General features: G+C 35.5%; 1 protein-coding gene across 1 annotated transcript in view; it reads right to left on the reverse strand.

Annotated features, from left to right (window-relative positions):
* LOC120772091 overlaps positions 1 to 23,412 on the reverse strand; it is a 144,125-nt gene that overhangs the window by 14,426 nt on the left and 106,287 nt on the right. Inside the window, exons 6-10 of the mRNA XM_040100495.1 lie at positions 14,920 to 15,071; positions 14,434 to 14,641; positions 12,917 to 13,047; positions 7,018 to 7,171; positions 5,615 to 6,598 (exon numbers count right to left, since the gene is read on the reverse strand). Coding sequence (XP_039956429.1) covers positions 5,615 to 6,598; positions 7,018 to 7,171; positions 12,917 to 13,047; positions 14,434 to 14,641; positions 14,920 to 15,071 — 1,629 coding nt within the window. The remainder of the gene's footprint in view (positions 1 to 5,614; positions 6,599 to 7,017; positions 7,172 to 12,916; positions 13,048 to 14,433; positions 14,642 to 14,919; positions 15,072 to 23,412) is intronic.

Here is a 23,412-nt window from a genome sequence, read left to right on the forward strand (position 1 = left end):
TGATTTATCTGCTGAAATCACTTAATCGGAGATTTATGGGCATTGCCGAATTGTGGTCAGCACAAACGAGTATTGCACTTGACAATTAAATGACATTCATTATTCGAACTCGAGTGCAGGAAGGCTCGAAGTAGTGCTGAAGTGAGCGGAGAAAAGTGAAAGAAATGAAATGAACTGCCTGCCGAGCACTTGCAGGCAGGCAAGGTGAGCAACAGCTGAATACAGTGTATATTTCCATTTATGCGTGTTTGTGGCGTAAGCTATATACAAATTAGAAATGCAATAACAACAAACAGTTTGCGGCAAAACGTTAGTTTTCAAATCGTTTGTCGATCATTTTGCCAGCGCCGAGCAGTTGGCTCACAGCCACACACCGGAATGTATGGCTGCAGCGAGGGAAAGAGACTGTTAACTGTTAACTAATACACACATGTGGACACACAACGAAGTGCCGTGTGTTGGACGAAATGCTCAATTTGTGAAAAGGACAGTAAAACTGTGAATTGCTCGTTGTAAACATGCAAAATGCAAGCGATTCACAGACAATTGCTGCAAGCGCTGGGAACACTGGCAATGCTAGATACACACACATGAAAACAGTTACAACGGTATATGCGTATAACTACTCGTAACAGTGTATGAGATATTACAATAATTTGGCAAATTTTGACAAAAAGTCAAGTTGCTGCAGTGACTCTTGGCTGCGCTGTAGTTTGAGAGGCTAGCGCCTGCCTCTACATGCTGCTGACAAAAAGTACTCTTACAAGTAAAACTAAGGTGGTGTGTTTGCATGCCATGGTAAGGGTAAATGTCATAAGTGCAAGCAGAATACAGTTATACAAGTATATCAAAGAATTATTTAAGGTCATTGAGCGAAGTAAAATAAAAAAAATCTAATAAAATATTTCATTTTTTATATGAGAAAAAAATTGTTGAACAAGGCTGTTTTTAACCCGAGGGAACTCATGCAACCTCTTATGGCTATTGTGCGAGGTAAAATCATTCTCAAAAACTAAAGTTCATTCTCTAAGTATGATAATTGTATTGCTTCATATTTTTATTCGTCTGCGGTTAATTTCTGCTGAAACTGCTGAGAGCAGCAAATGCACTTAAAATGTCGGAAGTGGCTGCAAATGTATATGACAGTAGGGATAAAGTGGTAAAGAAAATGTTTAAGAAGTGACCAAGTACGAAAAACACACAGGAAAAAAAATCAAATAAAAATTTGAAAACTTCAATGAAATATGAAAATTATCAGTTTTTGGGTTATGTTAAAACACACTACTCAACATACATATCTGAGGGAAAAATTTGCTGCTGATGATGTCTAAGAAGCCTGTGTGCTATTTGTGGTGTACTGGAAACTAATTTGAGTGCTAGTCGAAAAAGCTTTTTCATATTTTGTCCAAAAATGTCATTGCAGTCATGTATCTCCAGTGATCCAATCACATTGCGTCATACCATGTAGTGTTGGAGAGGTGAGATTTCAAGCTTCATTTCACAAAAGAATTAAATTTGCTGAAGTTGAAAAAAAGTTACAGCTGTTCAAAAATGAGTGAAAATAATGAAGAAATTCGCTATATTTTAAAAATTTTGTATAAAAAAGGGAGCCACTAATGAAATTTGTGAAGTTTAAGGAGACGATGCTGTATCAGTGCGTGCAGCACAACAATGGTTCGCTCCTTCCGTTCTGGAAATTTCGACATACACTGAGGAAAGTTTTGCACTGATTGAATAATGTCTTTAGCGGAAAAATGTCAAAAGTGGTCCACCAGAATGGTACATATTCGTTTATTTATTTATTGTTATTAAAATAAAAAAAGTAAAAATTTAGTTTGAAATACGAAAAGACTTTTTCGACTACCCAGTATTTATAAAAAACTGTGTACCAAAAAATCAAAAAATTTTTCGCGGAAGAAAACGCAGATTAACGAAAATCCACATGGACAAATGTGTGATTAAATAAGCCTTCTAATAATGGCTTGGAATTTAATATTTTTTTGCAAAATTTTTCCAATTAATTTTGGATTCATTGGACAATACTAAAAATATGTGGCTATCATTCAAAAGCAAAAAACAGCAAAATTACAGTACAGAAAACAAAGTTCGCGCGAAAAATACTCTTTACTAAAAAATTTATGCTATTTCCATTTAATCAAAACCTTGACTTCTGCAAAAAAATACAATGTTTCAAATAACCTGCACATTGAAATCGAGTAAATATGTAAAAGTGTGTTTACAAGTACGCACACATCGAAACAAGTGCTGGGAAATAAAAAACAAATGATTTACCTAGTAATTCAAGTGAAATTCTTCAACAATTTCTCTTTTAATTAACGCAAAGTCAACACAGCAAACTTTTTTCCTCTTCACGCACACACACACATGCAATTTGTGTGCTGTTTGCACGCTGATAGTGTGGTAGCTACAGACAGTGAGTTCAAATACCAATGTACGTATGTACTATGTGTATATGTAGTAGTGCGCTTTCCAAACAATTACATTACTAATAAACTGTGTGTGTGTGTTAAAGGAAATCAAAAATAACGAAACTTTCCGAAAGAAATAAATTAAAAAAAAATTATAAAATACATACAAACAGACTTTGAAGCTCAAGCACTTGCTAATTAGCCGTAATTTTAAATAATTTAAGAAAATGTGTGATAAAAAAATTAATAATTATTTCATTTTGATCAAAAACTAAATAAAAAAATTAAAAAAAGATATTCATCAAAAATTATAAACAAAAAGTAAAGACTTTTATTTTCAAAATCATCAAAATAAAAAAAATTATATAATTTTTATATAAAAAAATATTCATAAAATATTTATACATAAAAAAATCAGTAACTATAAATTTTTTACTCAAAATCTTTTATATAAAAATTTTCTGAGAAATAAGAAAAAACCAAACAATAATTTTTTATCAAAACAATAGAAAAATATTTAGATTCCATAAAAAAACTGAAATCATTTTATCAAAGTAAAAACAAGTATTTTTATAAGAAAATTTTATATCCTTTAATTACATTATATACATAAGTGTGTTATTGTTTTTATAAAAAAATATATTCTTATAAGAAGCATTTTTTATTTTTATACAAAACTATACTTTTCAATATTTTCGAAATAAAAAAAAACTATATAATTTTGAAAAAAAAAAATTATTTCGTTTTTATTAAAAAAAATATTTTTCAACACTTATAATGAAAAAAAATAAAATATTTGTATCACAATAAAAAATATCTTTATTAAAAAAATTTTTTCAATTATATTACATAAAAAAATATATTATTATTTATATCAAAGAAAAAACATTTTTATAAAGAAATATATTTTTATAAATTAATTTTATAAAAAAATATTTTAAGCTTATGATGAAAAAATAAAATATTTTTATCAAAGTATTATAAAAAAAATTATATTCTTCAATTACATTATAAAAATATTTATTATTATTACTAAAAAAATAAATTATTTTTATAGAAAAATATATATTTTTCAAAATCTTACAAGTAAATAAATAATTACATAATTTTGATAAAAAAATAAAAAAAATTCTTCAATACTTACAAAAAGAAATCCAAATAACAATTTTTTCTTATGAAAATAAAAAATATAAAATTTTTATAAAAAAATATATTCTCCAAACACTCATAAATAAAACAAAATTGTAATGATTATTTAATTTTTAAATTATTCAATTAATAATATTTATGAAGGATATCCTTGAAACCTTTTAGAAGAAAAATAAACAATAATTTGTTTATTAAAATAAAAAAATATTCATTCGTTATAAAAAAATATAATCTTCAACTACTTATAAATAAAAAACAATAATTATTTCATTGTCATAATAATTATTATTTCATTTTGATAATTTTTGTTTTTAATCGTAATAAAAGAAAAATATTATTTAACTCTTATAAACATTAAATTAACAGAAAACAGATTTTTATATAAAAAAATTTTAATTTTCATTAAGAAAAATATATAATAAAAAATATAAAAAAATTATTAAAAAACATATTTTTTAATTATTTAAATAATAAAAAACCAAACCAAGAATATATGGAAATCACTTATAAGCCAAAATTAAAAATTGTTGAAATTTTTATAAAAATATATTTTAATTAAGAAAAGCATAGCCTTTAGGCACTTATAAATTAGCAAACATTTAAGGTGAATAAATAAGGTCCTCATAGCAGCCACAGTGCCACTTTGTAACACCGCCCTTCACATATACATATGTACATATGCACCTACAATATGTAAATTCAGATATGCACACACGCACATGCACCGCTCCAATGAAGGATATATACAAATGCATATTAAGTGCCTCGGCAGCTTTGCTTTTGCCGTTGAAAAAGGCGTGAGTGCGAGATTTTTTATTTCAATTTTATTTTTGCTGCATACACGCACATTTTAAGTATATATTACATGTACATATGTGTGTGCTGCAGAGTGTGCTTTGGTTTTTGAGTCAACGTTGACCTTTTGACATTAATTAATTTGTGCAAAAAACGCTGACAAGGCACAAGTGCGCACGGCGCCGCTGCTGCTCGATTGTGGTAATGGCAAAATTTTAATTGAATTTTTTAGCACTGCGGCCGGAGTGACACGGAAAGGTGCTCGAAAATGCAAATGAAAATGGCAAACAAGCGTCAGCGAAATTGTATATGTGTGTGTGATTTGGAAAAACAATATCACATGATTTACTTGCAGTTAAAGTAACTGAAATCAAATTCATAAAGACAAGAAGTCACAAATTATTTTTTTAGAATAAAACTGAATTGTTAATGAAAATTTATGGAGAAATTATTTTGTAAAGGGCATAATAATTTAGGCCTTTTGAGCATATGTATACTATTGGAGAGGCTTAAAAGTCTTTTCGTTTTTCTAATCAAACTTCAACTCATTTTGTTTTATTTATACTAATAAAGAAATTAACAAATATCTACCAATTTGGTCGAACACTTGTTGCCATTTTTCCGCTGGAGACATTATTCTATCAGTGTAAATCGGAATTTCGAAATTTCCAGAACAGAAGCGAGCGAACCATTGTTGTGCTAAACGAACTGAACATTACGTCTCCGTAAACTTCACAAATTTCATTGGTGGCTTGCGTGGCATTCTTCCATTTTTATACAAAGATTTTAAAATATAGCGAGTTTCTTCATTATTTTCACTTTTGAGCAGCTGTAACTGTTTTTCAACATCCCCGAATTTATTTTTTTGTGGTTAAATGAAACTTAAAATCTCACTCTTCACAATGTGATTGGTAGCACTCGAGATATACGACTGCAACCACATCTATTGACAAAATACGAAAATATTTCTTCGACTACCCTATTTATTGGTTACTGCATTCGTACTTTACCCACACGCATAACAATTCATTAAAAATGCAGTTAAATTGATAAACTCTCGAATCGACTGGGCCTTCACTTCATTATCGTATGCGAAATGCTTTGGAGACTTGTGAAATCTGGCCACAGCAAAACAAACAGAATTTTAGCAATGCACAGCGCCACACATTGAATAAATAAACTACGCCCCCCTTCCCCCATACAATCTACTGTTAAAATATTAGCAATCAGTGCGCACTCACCTGCCGGCTGTATGTGATACCAACAGGGCTCGCTGTGGCCCATCGCATTGCTGGCCACGCACGAGATCGCGCCGAAACTATCGTACGAATCTATGTGGTAGCTGTAGACGTTGTTCAGCGGTGGCGCCGCTGGTGGCTGCGTGGTCATCGACACACCGGCCATTGGACGATGATGTTGTTTTTTGTGCAGCGCTGCCGTGAGTCGTTTGCGTTCGGCCAACTGAAATTGATTGCCATGTGGGAGCATGTCATGAGCGCCGCCACCCAACGGCCCACCACCACCGATGCCGCCAGCCATGCGGCCTTGCTGTTGATGTTGGTGCGCCGAAAATTGCTGCTGTAGCTGTTGTTGTTGTTGGTGTGTGTGCTGTGCGTGTTGCGGCTGCAGCAGTTGTTGCTGTTGTTGTTGTTGTCGGTTATCCAAATGGTTTTTATAAATCATATTGGAATAAACCATTTGGGTACGCGGCACGCTAGCGACCACATCGCCGCCGAGCCCCATATCCTCGTCGTCGTCGTCGTTGTTGCTGTTAGTGTTGTCTATAAATTCACCGTCATCGTACTCATCGACATATTGGTGGGGCGGCATTTGCTGTTCGTCGACATCTTCGAAACGAATGTTGGACCAGGCGCTTCCGGCGACGTTGCCGCTGCCCAATACACTGGCGGCCGCCGCAACACGTCCATGTCGGCCGAGCAGAAATTTTTGCGCATGACCATGCTTCCGCTTGCTACGCTGATAATATCCGCCGGATGTGTGCCCTCCAGCTGCACCACCAACATCCGAATAGAGCAGTAGCGGCATAGCGGCCGGCGCCGTCGCCAACGTTGCGGGCAATTCGATGAGCCTCTCTAGTGAATTGTTGAAATGCCATCTGTAATTTAGATTATCAAGTGGATTCGAGTCCACTTGACACGTAATGTTGATGGTCTGCTTGAGGGCGGCGCGTATGGTCGTCGATTCGGCTTTGCATACGGGCGGATCTGCGGGCGAAACACATCAGAGATGATTAGATCGTTGGTTGAATTGCGTTGCGCTTGCGGCATAATTTTAAATATTTGCATACAAGTCACGTGTCTAATTGATTGTAATGACTAGCTTTGGGGCATAGACGCGGTTGTAAAATATAAAATAATGAGGGATTAAGTACATAAACAGGGGTTTAAGCGCAGTTATGTCAGTTTTTAGTTGCACAGATACAACAGAAAACATACACGGTGAGGAAAATTATTTAGAAATGGAAGGTTAAGTATTTGCAACATATGTTTGGCATTTTAGGGAAAGTTAGGCATAATCGCGGAGGTCAACTAAACCGAGAGTGCAAAGGCCAAGCCTCGCTCCAGAGGAACCGCCTTTAGGATCACGGTAACCTATACATCAGTTAGCATTTGCTTTCACTTACATTTCACATCCAAATAGACTTCATTGCTGGACACACTTCCTTGTATATTTGTGGCACGACAGAAGTACTGGCCGTGTGATATTTTCGAAATTCCTTGCAGCACGAGCGTCTGATTGGAGATGATAACACCGCGTGAGAGATGCAGCTGTTTGTCCTGGAAATATAGAAAAATATAGATATTTTAATGGAAATCATATATTAAGAATATATATATTTATATTTTTCCAAAGTTCCTAACGTTCCACGAGCTCAACAAATTATAATTCAGTTTCTTTAATGCTAGAATTCGATTTGCCTTTAGTAACGGTCTCTTTCTTATAACTCTGCTTTAATTTGTTGTCTCCACGTACTCGCTGGTCTTCCACGTCTGCGACTTCTTTGAAGATTCCAGTCTAATGCTGTTCTTGTGATGTCATCTTGAGGCTTACGCAACGTGTACTGGATCCATTTTGATTTACGGCGACGAATGTCATTGTGGACAGGTGCGTGTTTAGACGCAATAGTAATCGACTCAGGACCTGGGGCGGAAGCAGAGTAAGAGGAAGACCTCCACTCCATTGAAAAGACACGGTGGAGAAGAACCCATCTGCACTCGGCATCGTATTTAACTTCTCAGTCCTCTTAAGAACTCTCAATTAACTTCCTTGTGACAACAGAAAAAATTTTCCTGAAATTCTATTTGACTTTTTCGATAATATCCTTGGATAATGTTTCCATTAGTAAGATCTTCATGGAATACGTTTCCTATGCAAGCGTTCCTGATAAATGAGGCTTCCCAAAGTAAAACTAAATGTCACCATTAGACAGAAATTTCAAATATATGTATTACTGGAAGAGCTTCTAATGAAAATGTTTTGACGGCTGCCTTAGGATGCCTATTTGTGGTAAAAACCCCTACTGAAGCTGAACCTTGGAGTTCGGTATAGAAAGCTCTTATATCATTATTAACACATATTCGTTCCGGGGAATAAGACAGCAGGCAGTGAAAAAGCAAAAAACTATACAAAAGCTAAAAAGAAAATGTGGAAAAGTATAATGAAACTGAAATAAATGAGCTTTTAAGAGGTCACTGCTCAACCATATTAACCCAGACTGGGTGAACTATTTTTTTCTGCTGATTGCGCCATTTACATTTTGTCATATTTCAAACACTTTGAAGCGTAAAATATCCATTTCGTACTTAAATCCTTGTCAAAGTCACTAGCAATCACCGCTGAAAGGACACCGATTCCTTTTTTTCTTTACCATGCGCACTTTGCACAAATATATTTATGTATGAATAAACAGCTTAGGATTGTTGCTGATGGATTGATGGATTAAAGGCATAAAAACTGGGTGAAATATTAGAAAAAATGGAAGCCACGGTTAGGAATTGCTACTGGCAGTGAAACCCTTTTCAAGTTTCCCACAAGCTACACAGACCCAACACCTGTCATGTAGCGGTTACTTAGCCCAATGGCCATGGCCAGTAATGTATGCTGTCAACGAGTGAAACGTGGTGCAAAAGACGGGTGCAAAGTGAATGGCAGCAACAGAGGAAAATGGGCAGAGCACACGCCAAATATCATCAACGCCCGGGTATAATGCTTTTTTGCAACACTAAGAGTGAAGTAAGTGAAGACCGAGTTGTGTGCGGTGCTTGCTGCTGTTGGAAGAGTATGGTAATCTCTATTTATAGCCACAAAACAAATTGCTTTCCATTCAATTTCTTCGAATTAGCATGACAATGTCTGCTGCAATATAGTATATATATGTGGTATGCATGTCCATAAGCATCCATATATAGTAAACAACACACATCCATCTAGCGGATGAGCACTGCACCCTAATCCAGTTGTGACTTTTTGCTGCGACTTCTTCCGCTGCTGCGACAAACACTGAAGTGCTGAGGCTTCAAGTGCGGTGAAGTATGCGAGTGGAGGAAGGCGAGTGATTGCTTTTGCCAAGCAACATGCAGCGACGAGCTCGAATGGAGGGGTTCCAAAGTAGCGAAGTAGTGTAGTGCAGGAAATACAAGCGTGGAAAGAGAATAGGCAAGTAATGGCGACAAAAAGACAGTTGCAAGTCGCAAAAAAGGGAGTACGAAAAAAGCTGAAAGGGTAACCAAGCGTAGCACTCGGTGATGGATGTGCAAGCCAGGACGAGAAAAACACTAGGCTGCAGGATAACAAACCGTTGCCACTGCACAACTGTATATTTACTGCATAGTGTGCGGAGTAATCCGTATATGTTTGTCTGCCTGCCTGCAGTGGCGAAGTCATACTGGTTCGAGACAACAACTACACCGTGTTGGCGGCTGAAAATCGAAGCAAATGTCAAACAAAAAATAAATACAACAACGGACTCGATCAGTGGAAAAACAAGCAGGGCAAACAAGGAAGATCAAATAGCGGAGCAGGCGAGTAGTCGAGTAGTCGAGCATCCTTAAGGCCTGAAGGCTGGCGATAGCTGCAAAAGCAGTGGGCGTGCGAAGACGGCGCAGAAGTGGCAAGTGCTTGTATGTGCTTGGGTTTGGGGCAGCCGCCCGGCACGTCAGCTGAGTGCCTTTATTTATTACTTATTTATATGCGCGCACGCTGCTGCATTGCATTATTTGCGAAGAGTAATGCAAATAAAGCCGGCATAAGAAATAATAATAATAAATCTTAAAAATGCGCAACAACAACAAATGCATTTGCACCTTCTGCTGTGTGACTGTCTGCTGGCGCGCTTGTATGCGGCACATAAACTGTTTACAGGCAAACAAATACGCATTAAAATGTGAGTCCACGCAGCAGCGCAAGCAGCGAGCTGCACATTTTTATGTTTATTGAGGAATTTTTAAAACATTTCTTCTTTCTCAATTCCATTTTCATGTGATCTCCTTGCTTATTTGCCATCAGTCTCCGGCTGAGTGACTGTCTGACTAGTCGCTGCTATAAGCGCATAGGTGTGGCAAGCAACAAATGCACCCACGCACACACAGACACACCTGCTGATGCCTCATATAGATGGATTTGATGAGTTTACAGATGAAATGATGTTTCCACATGCTGAGTGCCTCAGAGTGGTAAACAGGTACTTAAATATTTGCACTGCTACAAATGGGGGTAAGTGCGTGCAGCAGCATCCATATATACATATGTATATATATGTAGATAAATTAAAGTTTGTTTATATGTGTGAATGTGCAGACGCGTGCTTTACATAGCTAACGTGTAAACGAATACTTAAGAAGCATTAGTGTAAGATTATGAGCCAATGTGGAAATTAAGAGAAAAATATACCATCTGATCAAAATTAAACCGGACTGTTCTATTAAAATTTTTATATTATTTTTTTCCGCTGGGGTCCGGAAAGATTTTCGTCTTACAGCATGGACGCCGATAAGGCAATGATCTGTTAGAACCGCTCCAAAACTAGAAAGGGCTAGACTTACTGAGGGAAACGAGCTTACTTGATCTCTTGCAATAAATCTTGGGCCAATAGTCCTTGAACCTATGGTAGCCCAACGCTGACCAAGTTCCTGCGAAGTCCAGCTATCCAATAACACGAGGAGAGAGGAGCACCGACTCGAACCAATTCTACTGATAGCGGATCTAGGGTAATCTATCATCTTATCAACTTTCAGTTGCCTGCAATTCCGCTGTGGCCTGGCACCCATACCAGTCTTATGACAAAGTGGCCGCCTTCTAACAGAGCGGATTGTCATTTCTTTGAAGGAGGAAAACACTGTAATAATCAGAAAATCTGACTGAAGTTGATAGAGATTTCGTGACAATATACCCCACCCTCAACCTTACAACCAAGCTTTGATATATCCGTAAGGAAGCTCACTACCTCAGAGAAAAAGCCACTGGAGTTTGGTTTGACGACTTCAAAATCCAAAAGATCCGGTATATCTACATATATAAAATCAAAGTGTGTGAAGTGTTCCGAATGTTCAAACATTTAGATACTCTGGTATTTTGTGTGGCTCTCCACAACACAAATACTGTATAGAATATTATGGGCTTGACTATGATGACGTAGAGCTAGAGGACTACTTTCGACGACGGACTCTACTATATCCCAATAGCTGTTCAGTACATGGAAAACAATGATTTTTCTGCTTTCTCTTCGATATTAGGCTTTCATGAAAACTTTCTATCTAGAGCGATTCCTAAATATTTCAATGTATTTACAGAAAGCAGTTTGATTCTTCCCATCCCAGCCTTAGCTAATGCCTCCTTTGGTTTCACTGAGAGGACCGACGGCCTCCGCATTTAGCCGAATAATGACGACTATACCGAAAAAGTTGGAGAAAGAGTACTTGAAAATCATCGCATTAGCATCAAAGAGATAGAAAAGGATCGCAGCATCTCTTATGGATCTACTAAACATATTTCGGTTAACTTTCTAAAAAAAACTGAATTTTTTGCAAGATCGACAACAAGCTAGCCAATGGCACTAAAAATATAAGCAGGCGACGAAAATTGCATTCGTTGATAAGCTTATATCGGCACAAAATATTATTATTTTGCAGGCTATAGTAAAGATATTTAGTAAAATATGTGAAAATGCATCAGTCCGGGTCAAATTTGATCAGATGGTGTATGCTATCGCAATGAAGAAGTTGAAGAGGGTGGCTACAACATATCAGCTATTGTTAGGCAAAAATATAAGTTGAAGTATGAAGTTGGTGCTGAAAAGAATATCTGTGTAGATGATGCAACATGAGGTGGTTCATTAAGTTTTTGTGGCAGAGTCTCAAGTGTCTCGATTTTATAGTATGGCCTTAAAACATAAAGCCTAAATAACATTCGCTGCTTTATTAATATACGATTGAAGGACAACCAGCAGTCCACACAGTGAAAAAACGCTAAGGGAACTAGTTCAGGACTAGTGCTTTCCGGCGAATTTTTACTAAGCATGGTACTCACTTACTATTTTAAAGCAATAATTTTAAGTTTTTAAGAAAACTTTGAAAGAACAAACTATATTATTTGAACAACCTCACTGTCCTTAAAGACATCGTTGTGAAGTCTTAAAACATATTCTCGAAGCAAAAAATGTGCAACATGTCGAAGGAATCCTTGCATGCTTCACTTAAATTCCAATTTAAAGCAAAGTCTGTTTCTTTATAATGAAGAATGCCTTGCTACACAATTACAATATGCAGTTACCAACGTTACACAGCCAACAACAACAATAGCAACAATGCGCCACATAAGCGAATGTGAAAGAATTGAAGTGCATATTAAACAGAGCCAGCAGCATTTTTATGTCTCAAGTGTAATTGTTGTTTTATTGGCGAACAACTTGTAAAAAACAAAAACAAAAACAATGAAAACGAACAAAGGACGACGACACTGTCAAGAAAAAATGAGGTGCCGGCTGAGAGGCGAGGAGCAAAATTGAAAAAGAAAGCTTTGAGTGCGCTAAAAAGGGTCACATATGTATACACGACGCAAGTGAAAAGGAGCCACAGCGCCTAGAAGCTCTCAAATGTACGAACACTACTTTTATTCGCTGTGTGTGTGTGTGTGTGTGTGTGTGTGTGTAAGTACGTTTTGTACAGACGTGATCGCATTGTTTCAGCGCGTCAATGAATTTTATGCTTTCTGTTATTGTGCGCCACACGCTAGCTGGCATTTTTGTTATTGTTTGTTACTGCCTTGTTGTCTTTGTTGTTGCTGTTGTTTCTTGTTGACTGGCGCTACTTGAAATTTTGTGAATATATTAAAAATGCATTGTGCTGCAGAAAGCCACACACAGACACATTGTGCTCCTGCTTGCCTGTGTGTGTGTGTGAGTGTATTAGTAGCGCGCTTTTGTTGCATGCAGAGCTCTATGTCTGCTTTTGTTGCAATTCTCATGCGCTCTCGCACGACTATTTGCATTTGCCCATGTATGTGTGTGTGCGTTTAGCATAACTTACATTGTGATACCACTCGACCCGGGTTATGCCCGGATTCGCCTTTACATCGCACTCCAAGTAGACATCGGAGCCCTTTAGCAGGTTGTTCGGATCCAGAGGTGCGCCCAAGCGCAGCGAGACAATGGGTGCATCTGTAGGAGAAGAGCAGAAATATATTTGGAATTATAAAACGGTAAAATATATACATATATATATTCATTTATTTATAATAAACTTGCAGCTTCTAATAAGATTTTTGTTGGCTTGATCTGCAATTTTGCTCGTGTCCTGTCTGTCCTTTTCTGCTCAATACTCAAATGTTTATATGGAAAACTTTTTCATTTGAAAAGATATCTGCACGAAATTCGACATACACTACTATTTGAGCCAAAAATGTAATCTCCAAAGAAATTATTCAGATCGGACCATTATAGCATATAGCTGCCATACAAATTGAACGATTGGAATCAAAGGGTTGTATGGAAAACTTTTTTATTTGACGAGATCTTTACACGAAATTTCTCACGGGTTATTGCTCAAGGCAGCCATATAATCTCCGAAGCAATTGTTCAGATCGGATTACTATAGCATATAGCTGTCACACAAAGTGACGATCAAAATGAGGTCCTTGTATAGAAAACTTTTTTATTTGACAAGATATCACAACGAAATTTGGCTTAAATTATTGTCCAAAGTAGCTGTATTATCTGCGAACAAATCGTTTAGATCGGATCACTATAACTTATAGCTGCCATACAAACTGGCCGATCAAAGTCATGGAAAGGTTATTCAGCTTGCATTGTTTGTATTTATATTCATCTAAGTTAAGTTCTAAGTTTTCTTTTAAGAATTACATACATGGCAGCTTTCTCATAGGCGCAAGAGCTATGTTTCGCACATGCAACATTTAGTGGCAACACTTATTATGCATTAGCTAATTTAAAACAAGAGTACACTTCAATTCAGCAACGAAATTGATTTCTAACAACGTGCAGCTTCCGGCTCGGAATCCAATTAAAATTTACTCAAATCAATTAAAAACTTAATTAGTGCAGCGAAAGCTGCTTATGTCGGCGTAAAACCGACTGCGAATAAAGCTCGAGTAAGTGTTTATTATTACATAGTTAACTTACATTCACATAAGTGCGAGGGCATAAATGCTTAAACACTTAGCTGAATGCATATGCAGCAAGTTATAGAATACGCGCCTAAGTAAGAAAGTACAGGCACATACATACGCACGCATATATACGCAGGTATGCATGTGAAACTAACTGTACTTATGAAGTGCTCAGTTAATGTGAAGTGCAAGCGAGTACTCGCACTTGAATGTAACCAACTCGAGCGCAAAACTAGTTAAGCAAATGCACACACACATACACATAAACCTCCACACACACATACACTAATATACAGAGGCACCCATACATTGATATATGTGCTATACAAGCACACAGCATACACGTGTGCGGCTGTGTTTGCATGCAAAGCCAAGCATAAGCTCGCCTTAACAGTCGCCGAGTCGACAATTGACTTACGTGTCACATTCAGCACGCGCGAATCCTTCAAATACAATCCCATATTGCCATTGCTCTGCGCCGTCAACACGGTCGTATCGCCCTCGTGCAGCTGCTGCGACGTTATAGATGGATTTAATGAAATGGAGCAGACTACTTGACGCTCGTTGTCCTCGGGCACCGGTATAAGCATCAGCTCGGAGACGGTGGTGTTGCCATCACTGGAAGTCTGCAAAGATAAAATATTGAAGTTGAAGGATTAAAGATGTTCGCAAACGAGCTTTAGATCGTGTATGTGCATATGCTATGTCTATGAGACTATGCGTTAACAGCAAATATATATGAATGAGTTGTTTAGCGATTTGTGTGTGATCCAAGGTGGGGAATATTATCGCTGCGCAGTTGTAATTTTATTAAGACAACGTTCCAAGGTGGTTTCTATACTTTATTTTCACTTTACTTTTAAGAAATATTTCAATAATGTCATTCCAAATATCACAAACTTACCGACTGTGTTGCTCCCTTGAGCACCTGCCCCGATTTTTTCCACACAATTTGTGGCGCTGGTCGTGCGCCCACTGCGGTGCAGGTCACATGTGTGCGCGTGCCAGCGATGAGCGCGTGATTTAGACCTTGCAGCAGCAAACTTAGTGGCGGTACTGAAATTTAGATACAAAAGAAAGATATTTTATGAATGTGCTCAACGTGGCTTAAAATAAAATTTAAGGAATTATCAAAAATTAGAAAAGAAAGTTGAAAGCAATATATTTATTAATTATATAATTAAAAAGTAAAAATAAATAATATAAGATCAAAAAAAAAAAAAATAATAATAAATAAAAATATATAAATAAAATATAACATAAAAAAAATTATTTTATAAAAATTTCTTGTAAATAAGTAAAACAATAACTTTTTTAATCTAATAATTAAATATTTTTAGTTTACTTTAATATTTTTAGATTTATATATATTTTTTAAATTTATTTTTACTTAAATGAAGTTTTTTATTAATTAATATTTTTTATTTTAATTTTAATATATATAAAATAAAAAAAAAAAATATGTTACTAAAATTTCATTTAATAAATAAAAATTATTTTTTTTTGATTTAATAATTAGATATTAAATTTTTTTTATTTTATATTTATGTATTTTAATTTTTTTTTAATAAAAAATTTTATTTTATTCACACGAAGTTTTCTTAAATTAATAATTTTTATTTCCTGTTTTCATGTTGTTTTATGTATTATGTTTTCAATTTTTGTTTACTTAATTAAAGTGTTATTAATTAAATTTGTTGCTATTTTAAATGTATTTTTTATTTTGTTTTTAATTCTTTTACTTAAACGAACTTTGTTTTAAATTAATGTTTTTTATTTTAATTTATATATATGTTTTATATTTTTGTATTTATATATTTTTTTTACTTAAATAATGTTTTTTTAAATAATTGTTTTTGTTATTTTATATGTATTTTTATTTTTTTTAAATTTTTTTTTAAATGAATTTTTTTAAATTAAATTTTTTATTTTAATTTAAATATATCTATTATATTTTTGTATTGATATATATTTTTTTATTTATATAAAGTTTTTTATAAATTAGTAATTTTTATTTAATGGTTTTTCTTAATTAATTGTTTTTATTTTACATATTATTTTTAATTTTTTTTTTTGCTTAAATGAAATTTTTCTTAATTAATATTTTTTAATTTATTATTTTCTTTTAATTTTTTTTTTTTATTTAAAAAGATAATTTTTTAATTAAAATTTTTACTTTTTTTTTTTAATTTTTTTTACTTAAATTAAATTATTTTTAAATTATTATTGTTTATAACTTTGCTGCTAATCTATGACCACGCAAAAATACTATCAGCTCACATCTCTTAAGCCAACGCTTTTATTATAGGTATGATAAAGATATAGCATACCTCAAGGCGTTTAATGTATAAAACAAAAAATATAGTATATATTAAGGAGCTTTACTTATCTGCCGCGTATGTGTGTTATTTTAAATTAATATAATTTAAGGAACTATTGAAAAAACCCAAAAGTAATACGCGTTAAGTAATTAAAAAAAATTTAAATAAAAAAAATTTCTTTTTTTGGGTTTTTTTTATCGAGTTCTTACTAATCTTTGGATTCGCAAACAGACTATCAGCGCACACCTCTTATTTATTATTTTTACAAAAATATAGCATACCTCAAGGCGTTGAACTTATCTATCTTATTGAATACGAAAAATTTTCCCAACTTTTAACAACTTAAGTTGATAAAAAGTATATCAAACGAATAAGTATGTTTAAGGGTATTTAATTTCGCTTTTATATTTTTCTTAATTCAGACAATTTCTATGGGTATGATATACTAAAATAAAATTAGACAAATTTTTATGCATAAAAATAATTTTTTGTTTCAAAATTATGTACATACAAATTGTTTAATAATCAATTTTATAAAAATATAGCATACATCAAGGCGCTTTTCATTCACCGCATATACATATGTGAGCTTAGTACTTTGGAAAAAAAAAACGCTAGATTTGAGCAAAGAGATCAACAAAGTCCTCCTCCGTATATTCCTTCCTTCTTCTGTATTTTTGTATATTCACTACGTATAGCATTTACTTAAGACTCTCGACTCAAATATTCGGTGCTTGAGCTGCTTGTTACTATCAATTTCTGGTCTCACCTGAAATATCCTAATTTCTTATGCACATCTTCTGTCATGAAGCGTATATCTTTATATGCAAACGTTCGTATAACAGCCAAAGTAGAAAAGAATCAGAAAAGCAGGTGAAAGCGCTGAGCCTCAGCAGCGCATAAAAAATTCCAGCATTCGGCCACAGCTGCAAACACTGAACAGCTGAGCACTGGCCATAAATCCGGGGTATTATTTAACAAACTAATCTACATAGCCTAGACTTACGAATAGTATTTACCATTTACTTAGCTACCTGCCAATGCATTGCTTACGTAAGCATATAAGCTTATTTTCAGAAATGTGCAGGCACTTTATTTATGTGTTTGGCTCATAAACTACGCTATTCACTAGAGCAAATATATTGAACTACTAAAATATTAAATTTGCACTGGGGCGTACTGAACTATTCCAACTATATGCGCGCACGAATGTATGCAACATATTTTTAAAGTCGACAGCTGGGCGTTGCTGTTTGCAAACGAGAAATATAGGGTGATACAAGAGGTTTGTGTACACAAAATTTGTTTAGTGAAAAAAATTTAAAATAAAAATGAATTTAAATATATATTTTTCATGCATAAATAAGATTATAAAAATATAAAAGTGCAGTTATAACGGAAATTTCATATACTGTGGCAGGAACTGGAAATAAATATTTACGCAAAAGTTTGCTAAAGTGTAACACAACCTTTTCTCTGTGTCTGCATCAACTTGGTTGGCTGTAGTAAGCATACTAATGCCACACATTGCATAAATCTAGGCGCTGTGCCCTACTTTTACAGAAAAATATATATAAGCTGTCCATCACGCATTTCTTCATATATACATACATGCTATAGCTGCTTATGTTATTTGCTGACTTATTCGCTGCATTTGTGAGAGAAATTCAAGCAAATACGCCAGTCTTGATATGAATAGACAACTTACGTTAGCTTGGCTTTGCCTAGTATTTCTTTTTTCTCTGTATGCGTGCAAATATATTTCCTTGTTTATATGACAAATACAAAGCTTTGATTGTTTAACAACTGGCTGGCGCTTAATATGATTTGCTTTGAAGCATGCTGTAGCGATATGAGTGCGCTTAGTTCATTTCAGCTTTATAGCATACTTCTAGGCGTGCTGTTGTGATACAATTTTGCTTGTTTACTTTAGCAAATCCTCGAAAAGTTGTAATGAAATGGCACAAATTTATTGCACCATTTGTGGGGAATTATTTACGAGTTGGCAGTAAAGGGGCGGCAGATAGTGAGAGGCAGACAAGAGCGCCGCTTGCCAACAAATAGAGGGCGGTAAGTGCAGGAATTTTTGTTTTAGCTTGGATTGGAGGAAAATTGGGAGTAAAATGTGGGGTTTTGGTGGCTGCTGGGTAGTCTAAAAAGTCTTTTCGTGTTTTGTCAGTAGAAAAAGATAGGAAAAATGGCAAAAAGTAATTTGATTAGAAATACGAAAAGATTTTTTCGACTACCCAAAATAAATAAAATTGTGCTACCTTCCACGAAAACTCTTTGAGTAACTTATACGGCTTATTGACAGGCAAAGCGGAAACGGAAGTGAAAACAATGCAGTACAAAATCAGATAATAGAGAAATAAGCAAACTAACGAGCGCAAATTGGCTTGGGGCCACCAATGCGCACTAATTATTGGTAATCACGCGTGCCGCATGCGAGTGACATCCAATCACAATCAGTTTTTGAGCGCGAAGATGCACTTCAGGCGCCAAAGCGGCAGTTGGAACGTGCAATTAGCACTGTGGCGCGCTGCCGGCTGCTGAGGCTGATGACTGCTGCGTTTTCGCGCACTCCACTGTCGTTAACGTGTTGCAGCGATGTCACGTATGTGACGGCGTGCGCGGCATGTGCCACAAAAAGGGCGCATAAATCAGCGCAATCACAATCAGGGTGACGTGGCACTCAGAAATATTGCTTGTGTTGAAGAAAATAGGAATTGCATTGGCACAAAGCAATACAAAGCAGATTTCAGCGCTGTTGCTGTTGTGCGCTAACAACAAAAGCGTGCAATTTGTGCATATTTTCGCATTAGCGAGCCGATAAGGTCCACATTGCCACCATCAGTGCCACCACCAGCAACACTGCGGCATGTGTAAGCGTGCGCGCTTGTATGTATGTGTGTGTGTGTGCGGCGCGCTACCGTCCCTTTTGTACGACTTTTAATTACAGTCACGCGCTAGAAATTATGCAGGCATTCATCGCGTCTTGCCTGCTTATTGCTTGTTACTTATCATTGATGTGCTTTGTTCGTTGCCTACTTGCAGGGGTGCGCACCCCTTGTGCGCTGTTTTCATGTCGGTAATTGAAAAGTGTGCTGTTGCCGTTGTTATTATTATACATGTACTGCACTTTCTTCTCCGTTTGATTTGCCAATTGTAAGGCAGTCTGCTTGTGCGCTGTGTATTTGTGTGGCGCTGCCGCGTTTGTGGCATGAAAACAAAAGGCCGCGCTACGATAAGTGACAGGTGTGAGTTGAGCAGCGTGTGATATGCGAAAGGCAGCGGACAGCACGAGTGCGCGCACGTTCAGTCATTGTTGCGTCATTCGCGTTACGTAAACACCATTTTGGAGTGCTGGCGCTGCTTTCAAATCTAACTTCTTAATCACTATTGTTGGTCGCCACCCTCATTTGCTGCCAATCACACGCTGACTTTGTGTTTCTTGGCGCTGCATTTTGTCAATTTACAAAGGATTTTGGCACGCCACCAACAACACGCACAAATTAGTGGCACACTTCCGCCGCCCCGCTGCTTCCGCTTGCCGTCGCGACCCACTACTTCACCGCGCTTTATTTGCTGCTTACAAATCATGCACCCACATACACACACACAGAGATAAATAAAGCCTGATAAAGTCAGCAAGCGCGCACTTGCTTATTTGCTTTTGTTTTGCGCTTTCCAATTTGGTCTTTTGTTTATTTCGTAGCTTTTCTTATTTGTGCTTCCGTTTGGTGCTTTTGTCTTGTTGTTGTCAAAAGTTAAATGTTTGTCAAATCGCGCTTTAATGTCTACAATTTTCCTATTTAATCTCTCAACTTGACTTCTGTCAAGATTTTTGCGCGCAGCACAGCACAGCACAGCTCATGTCAATCAACGGCTAGGAAGGAGTTTTTCAAATAAAGCAGCTTTTGTAATTTGAAAGCAAGAAGTGGTAGGAAAGAAGCAACGCGCCATATCTGGCCTGCCTTAAATAGCACTCAACACAAGTATTTTGAATTCAGATAATATGCTAGATTGACTTTTTGTCTAAAGCTTAATTGTTAGGCCCATAATTCGTACAAAAGCCGCCTGAAAGTATGCGCAAATAAAGTCGAGCATCTGCAGAGTAATATTTTTGAAAAACTCGCTAAATAGCAAGCAAATAAGCTGAAGCATACTTTTGGGTGCTCTAACTAGTCTGTGTGGCAGACAAAAGCACTTCGGAAATAAAGCCGAAGTTAAGTACAAAAATTGGGGTTTTGAAGAGACAAAGATTGTTAAAAACTGAAGAATCGTGTGTTGAATGAATATTTAGGCATGACCGCCTAGAGCTATGCCAGCATACGATCATATTTTGAAAATTGTTATAACCAGAAATTATATAAATATTTCCTTGAATTTTTAAAAAGGTATAAAACATTAGAACTCCAGCTTAGGATACTTCAGTTTGTTTGAGACTCACTTAATACCTTTAGCAATTCGATAGGAGTGAATTAGTCGTATAAACTTCAATTGTATATCCTGAACAGGATATATTAAGTATGACACGAAGTATGTAACACCCAAAAATAAACGTCAGAGAGCCTAGAAAGTATATACCATATATACATACATAAATATACATATATATAATTGATTAATATGAGAAGCTGAATCGAACCTCAGTTTTTGAGAAATCGACCAGAGATTTTGTACACGCCCTATTCTTACTAAGACGCGGCTTATGTGTGAGCACCGCCTATATGGAACCATTATAGCATATAACTGATATATAAACTGAATAATCGGAATCAAGCGCTTACATAGAAAGCTTTGTCATTTGATGAGATATCTACAAGAAATTTGGCATGGAATATTACCTAAGGCTTCGGTATAATATACGAAGAAATTGTTAGGATTGGACCACTGTAACAGATAGCTGTCATACAAACTGAGCGATCGGACTCAAGCGCTTATATGGAAAACTTTTTCATTTGTAAAAATATCTTCAAGAAAATCGGCTTGGTTTATTTTCTTAGGCAATAATGCAACCTCCGATGAAATTATTAGAATAGGACAACAATAACAGATAGCTGTCATACAAACTAACCCAACAAAATCCTGATAAATATCTTTTTATACTTTTTTATGATATAAATAGTGCACTTGTGAAGAGTATTATAGCTTCGGTGCAGCCGAAGTTAGGCTTCTTCTTGTTTTTATAACAAGCTGAAAAGTAAGCAACTATTTACTCGAAAGCTCACTGCATGTACATACATATCGTCATCTAGAATGCAAAATAACGAAACATCACTCTTCAAAAGCTTACAGGCGAAGGAAAAACGATATAACAAAAAACATTAATATTGAAAAAAAAAATTAGTATTGGTTATGAAATGGTTATATATTACTTATATATTGGTTACATATTGGTTATATTTCACAGAGGAAGCAGGAAATTTTTTGCTATTATATGTAATATGATCTACTGAATCCTATGCAATAAAAAACTCAATTTCGATTTTTTTGATGATACGTTGCTTTGCATTTCAAGTGACGATATACACGTGCAACTTTTAATTAATGTAGTTGCTTTTAGGCGCAACAAGAATTTAGTGTTAATCTGTAAAGCGAAATTCGTAAATCGAAATTTAACACTGATAGCTTGTTACTTTAGCAAATATGTGCAATAACTAGTATATACTTTGGATACCAAGGACTTAAGCCGCAACCAGCTGTTTAACATAGAAAAATCGTTAGCAAAAATTCTAGAAAATTCAGCACTTTTTACATCCAAGTTTATAATGTATTTTGCATTACTCAATTTTCCGCATTTTTTCAACTCTTTCTGCCAACTTAAATAGTTTCGCTTTAAAATATATAATTTTGTTACAGCAAAAGTCATTTTGCCACTAAGTTAATGCATATATTTATATGTATGTATACTCATGTAACTTCTAGAATTGCCACTTAACCCAAAAAGTAACCGCTTGTTTTTGTAGTACAACTTAATTACGCTGCAACCCGAAAAATTGGGCGCACGCTACATTGACACATATGTTTTATGCGACTCGTATGTATGGAAATGAGATCACACACACACACTTGCATACTTAAATCAATAAGGCAGTTGTGTGCCGAATATGGCCATAAGTCAACAAACAGCTCTTCGTGAGCATATTTTTTATGTTTCGACATAAATCTCGCAAGCCTACATAAGTACAACGGTTTACTGCTCGCTGCTCACTTTTTCCACAGTTTCTTACTTTCATTTTTTTACGACTCTCTGCCCAGTATCCCTCAGCGACATGGCAAATAATTAACTTTGCCTACATTTCCACTTCCTCGGCGTGTTCCTGTGACCAAACTGGGCACTGGCCTTGTCCGACATGTTCTTCCACTCAACTGTACCACTTCACCACACACACACACACACACATACACAAACTTTTATTTGTACGTTTGTTGACCGGCTATTTTATGTTATTACCAATTCTGTAGTTGACATTTATGTGCCACTACTTAGCATACAATTGCATGTTTAGTCCATATGAAAGCAAATGTACACTTGGCACTGGCAAACACACGACCTCACACAGACACAGACTTGCAAACTTATTAGCATTCGCAGCGCATTTGTGTGTGTATTTGTGGTTGCAGGGGTAGCGCAAATCTGCAAAAAGGCCACCTGTACTTTAATATGTGCGGGGTAATTAGCAATGAATGCAATTTCAAAGGGATTTTCCGGCATCATAAACCAAGTCAACGCACATTCGCTCAAAGCAAACGCAAGGGGAGATTATGCAGAGCATATACGTACATACATACATGATCATATGTAATTTATATATATAATCGTATATATGTTAGAGTTTGAGTAAGTATGCATGCTTGTTCAGCTGGAAAATGCAGAAGAAAATGAGCTTTAGCGAATGCTATTAAAAATATCCTTACGTCAATGCGAATTTGTCATGGAAGTAGCTAAATATATGTTTATGTGGAATCCGGTCTCATATTATATATATGTTATTAAAGAGATATTTGCTCAAGCGAACAGCTAATGGCGACAAAATGTTGCGATTGTGGTTTTGTCAATATCAGATCGTGAA

The sequence above is a fragment of the Bactrocera tryoni genome, chromosome 3 (genome assembly GCF_016617805.1).
Source record: "Bactrocera tryoni isolate S06 chromosome 3, CSIRO_BtryS06_freeze2, whole genome shotgun sequence".
In the NCBI taxonomy this organism is placed as follows: Eukaryota; Metazoa; Arthropoda; class Insecta; order Diptera; family Tephritidae; genus Bactrocera; species Bactrocera tryoni.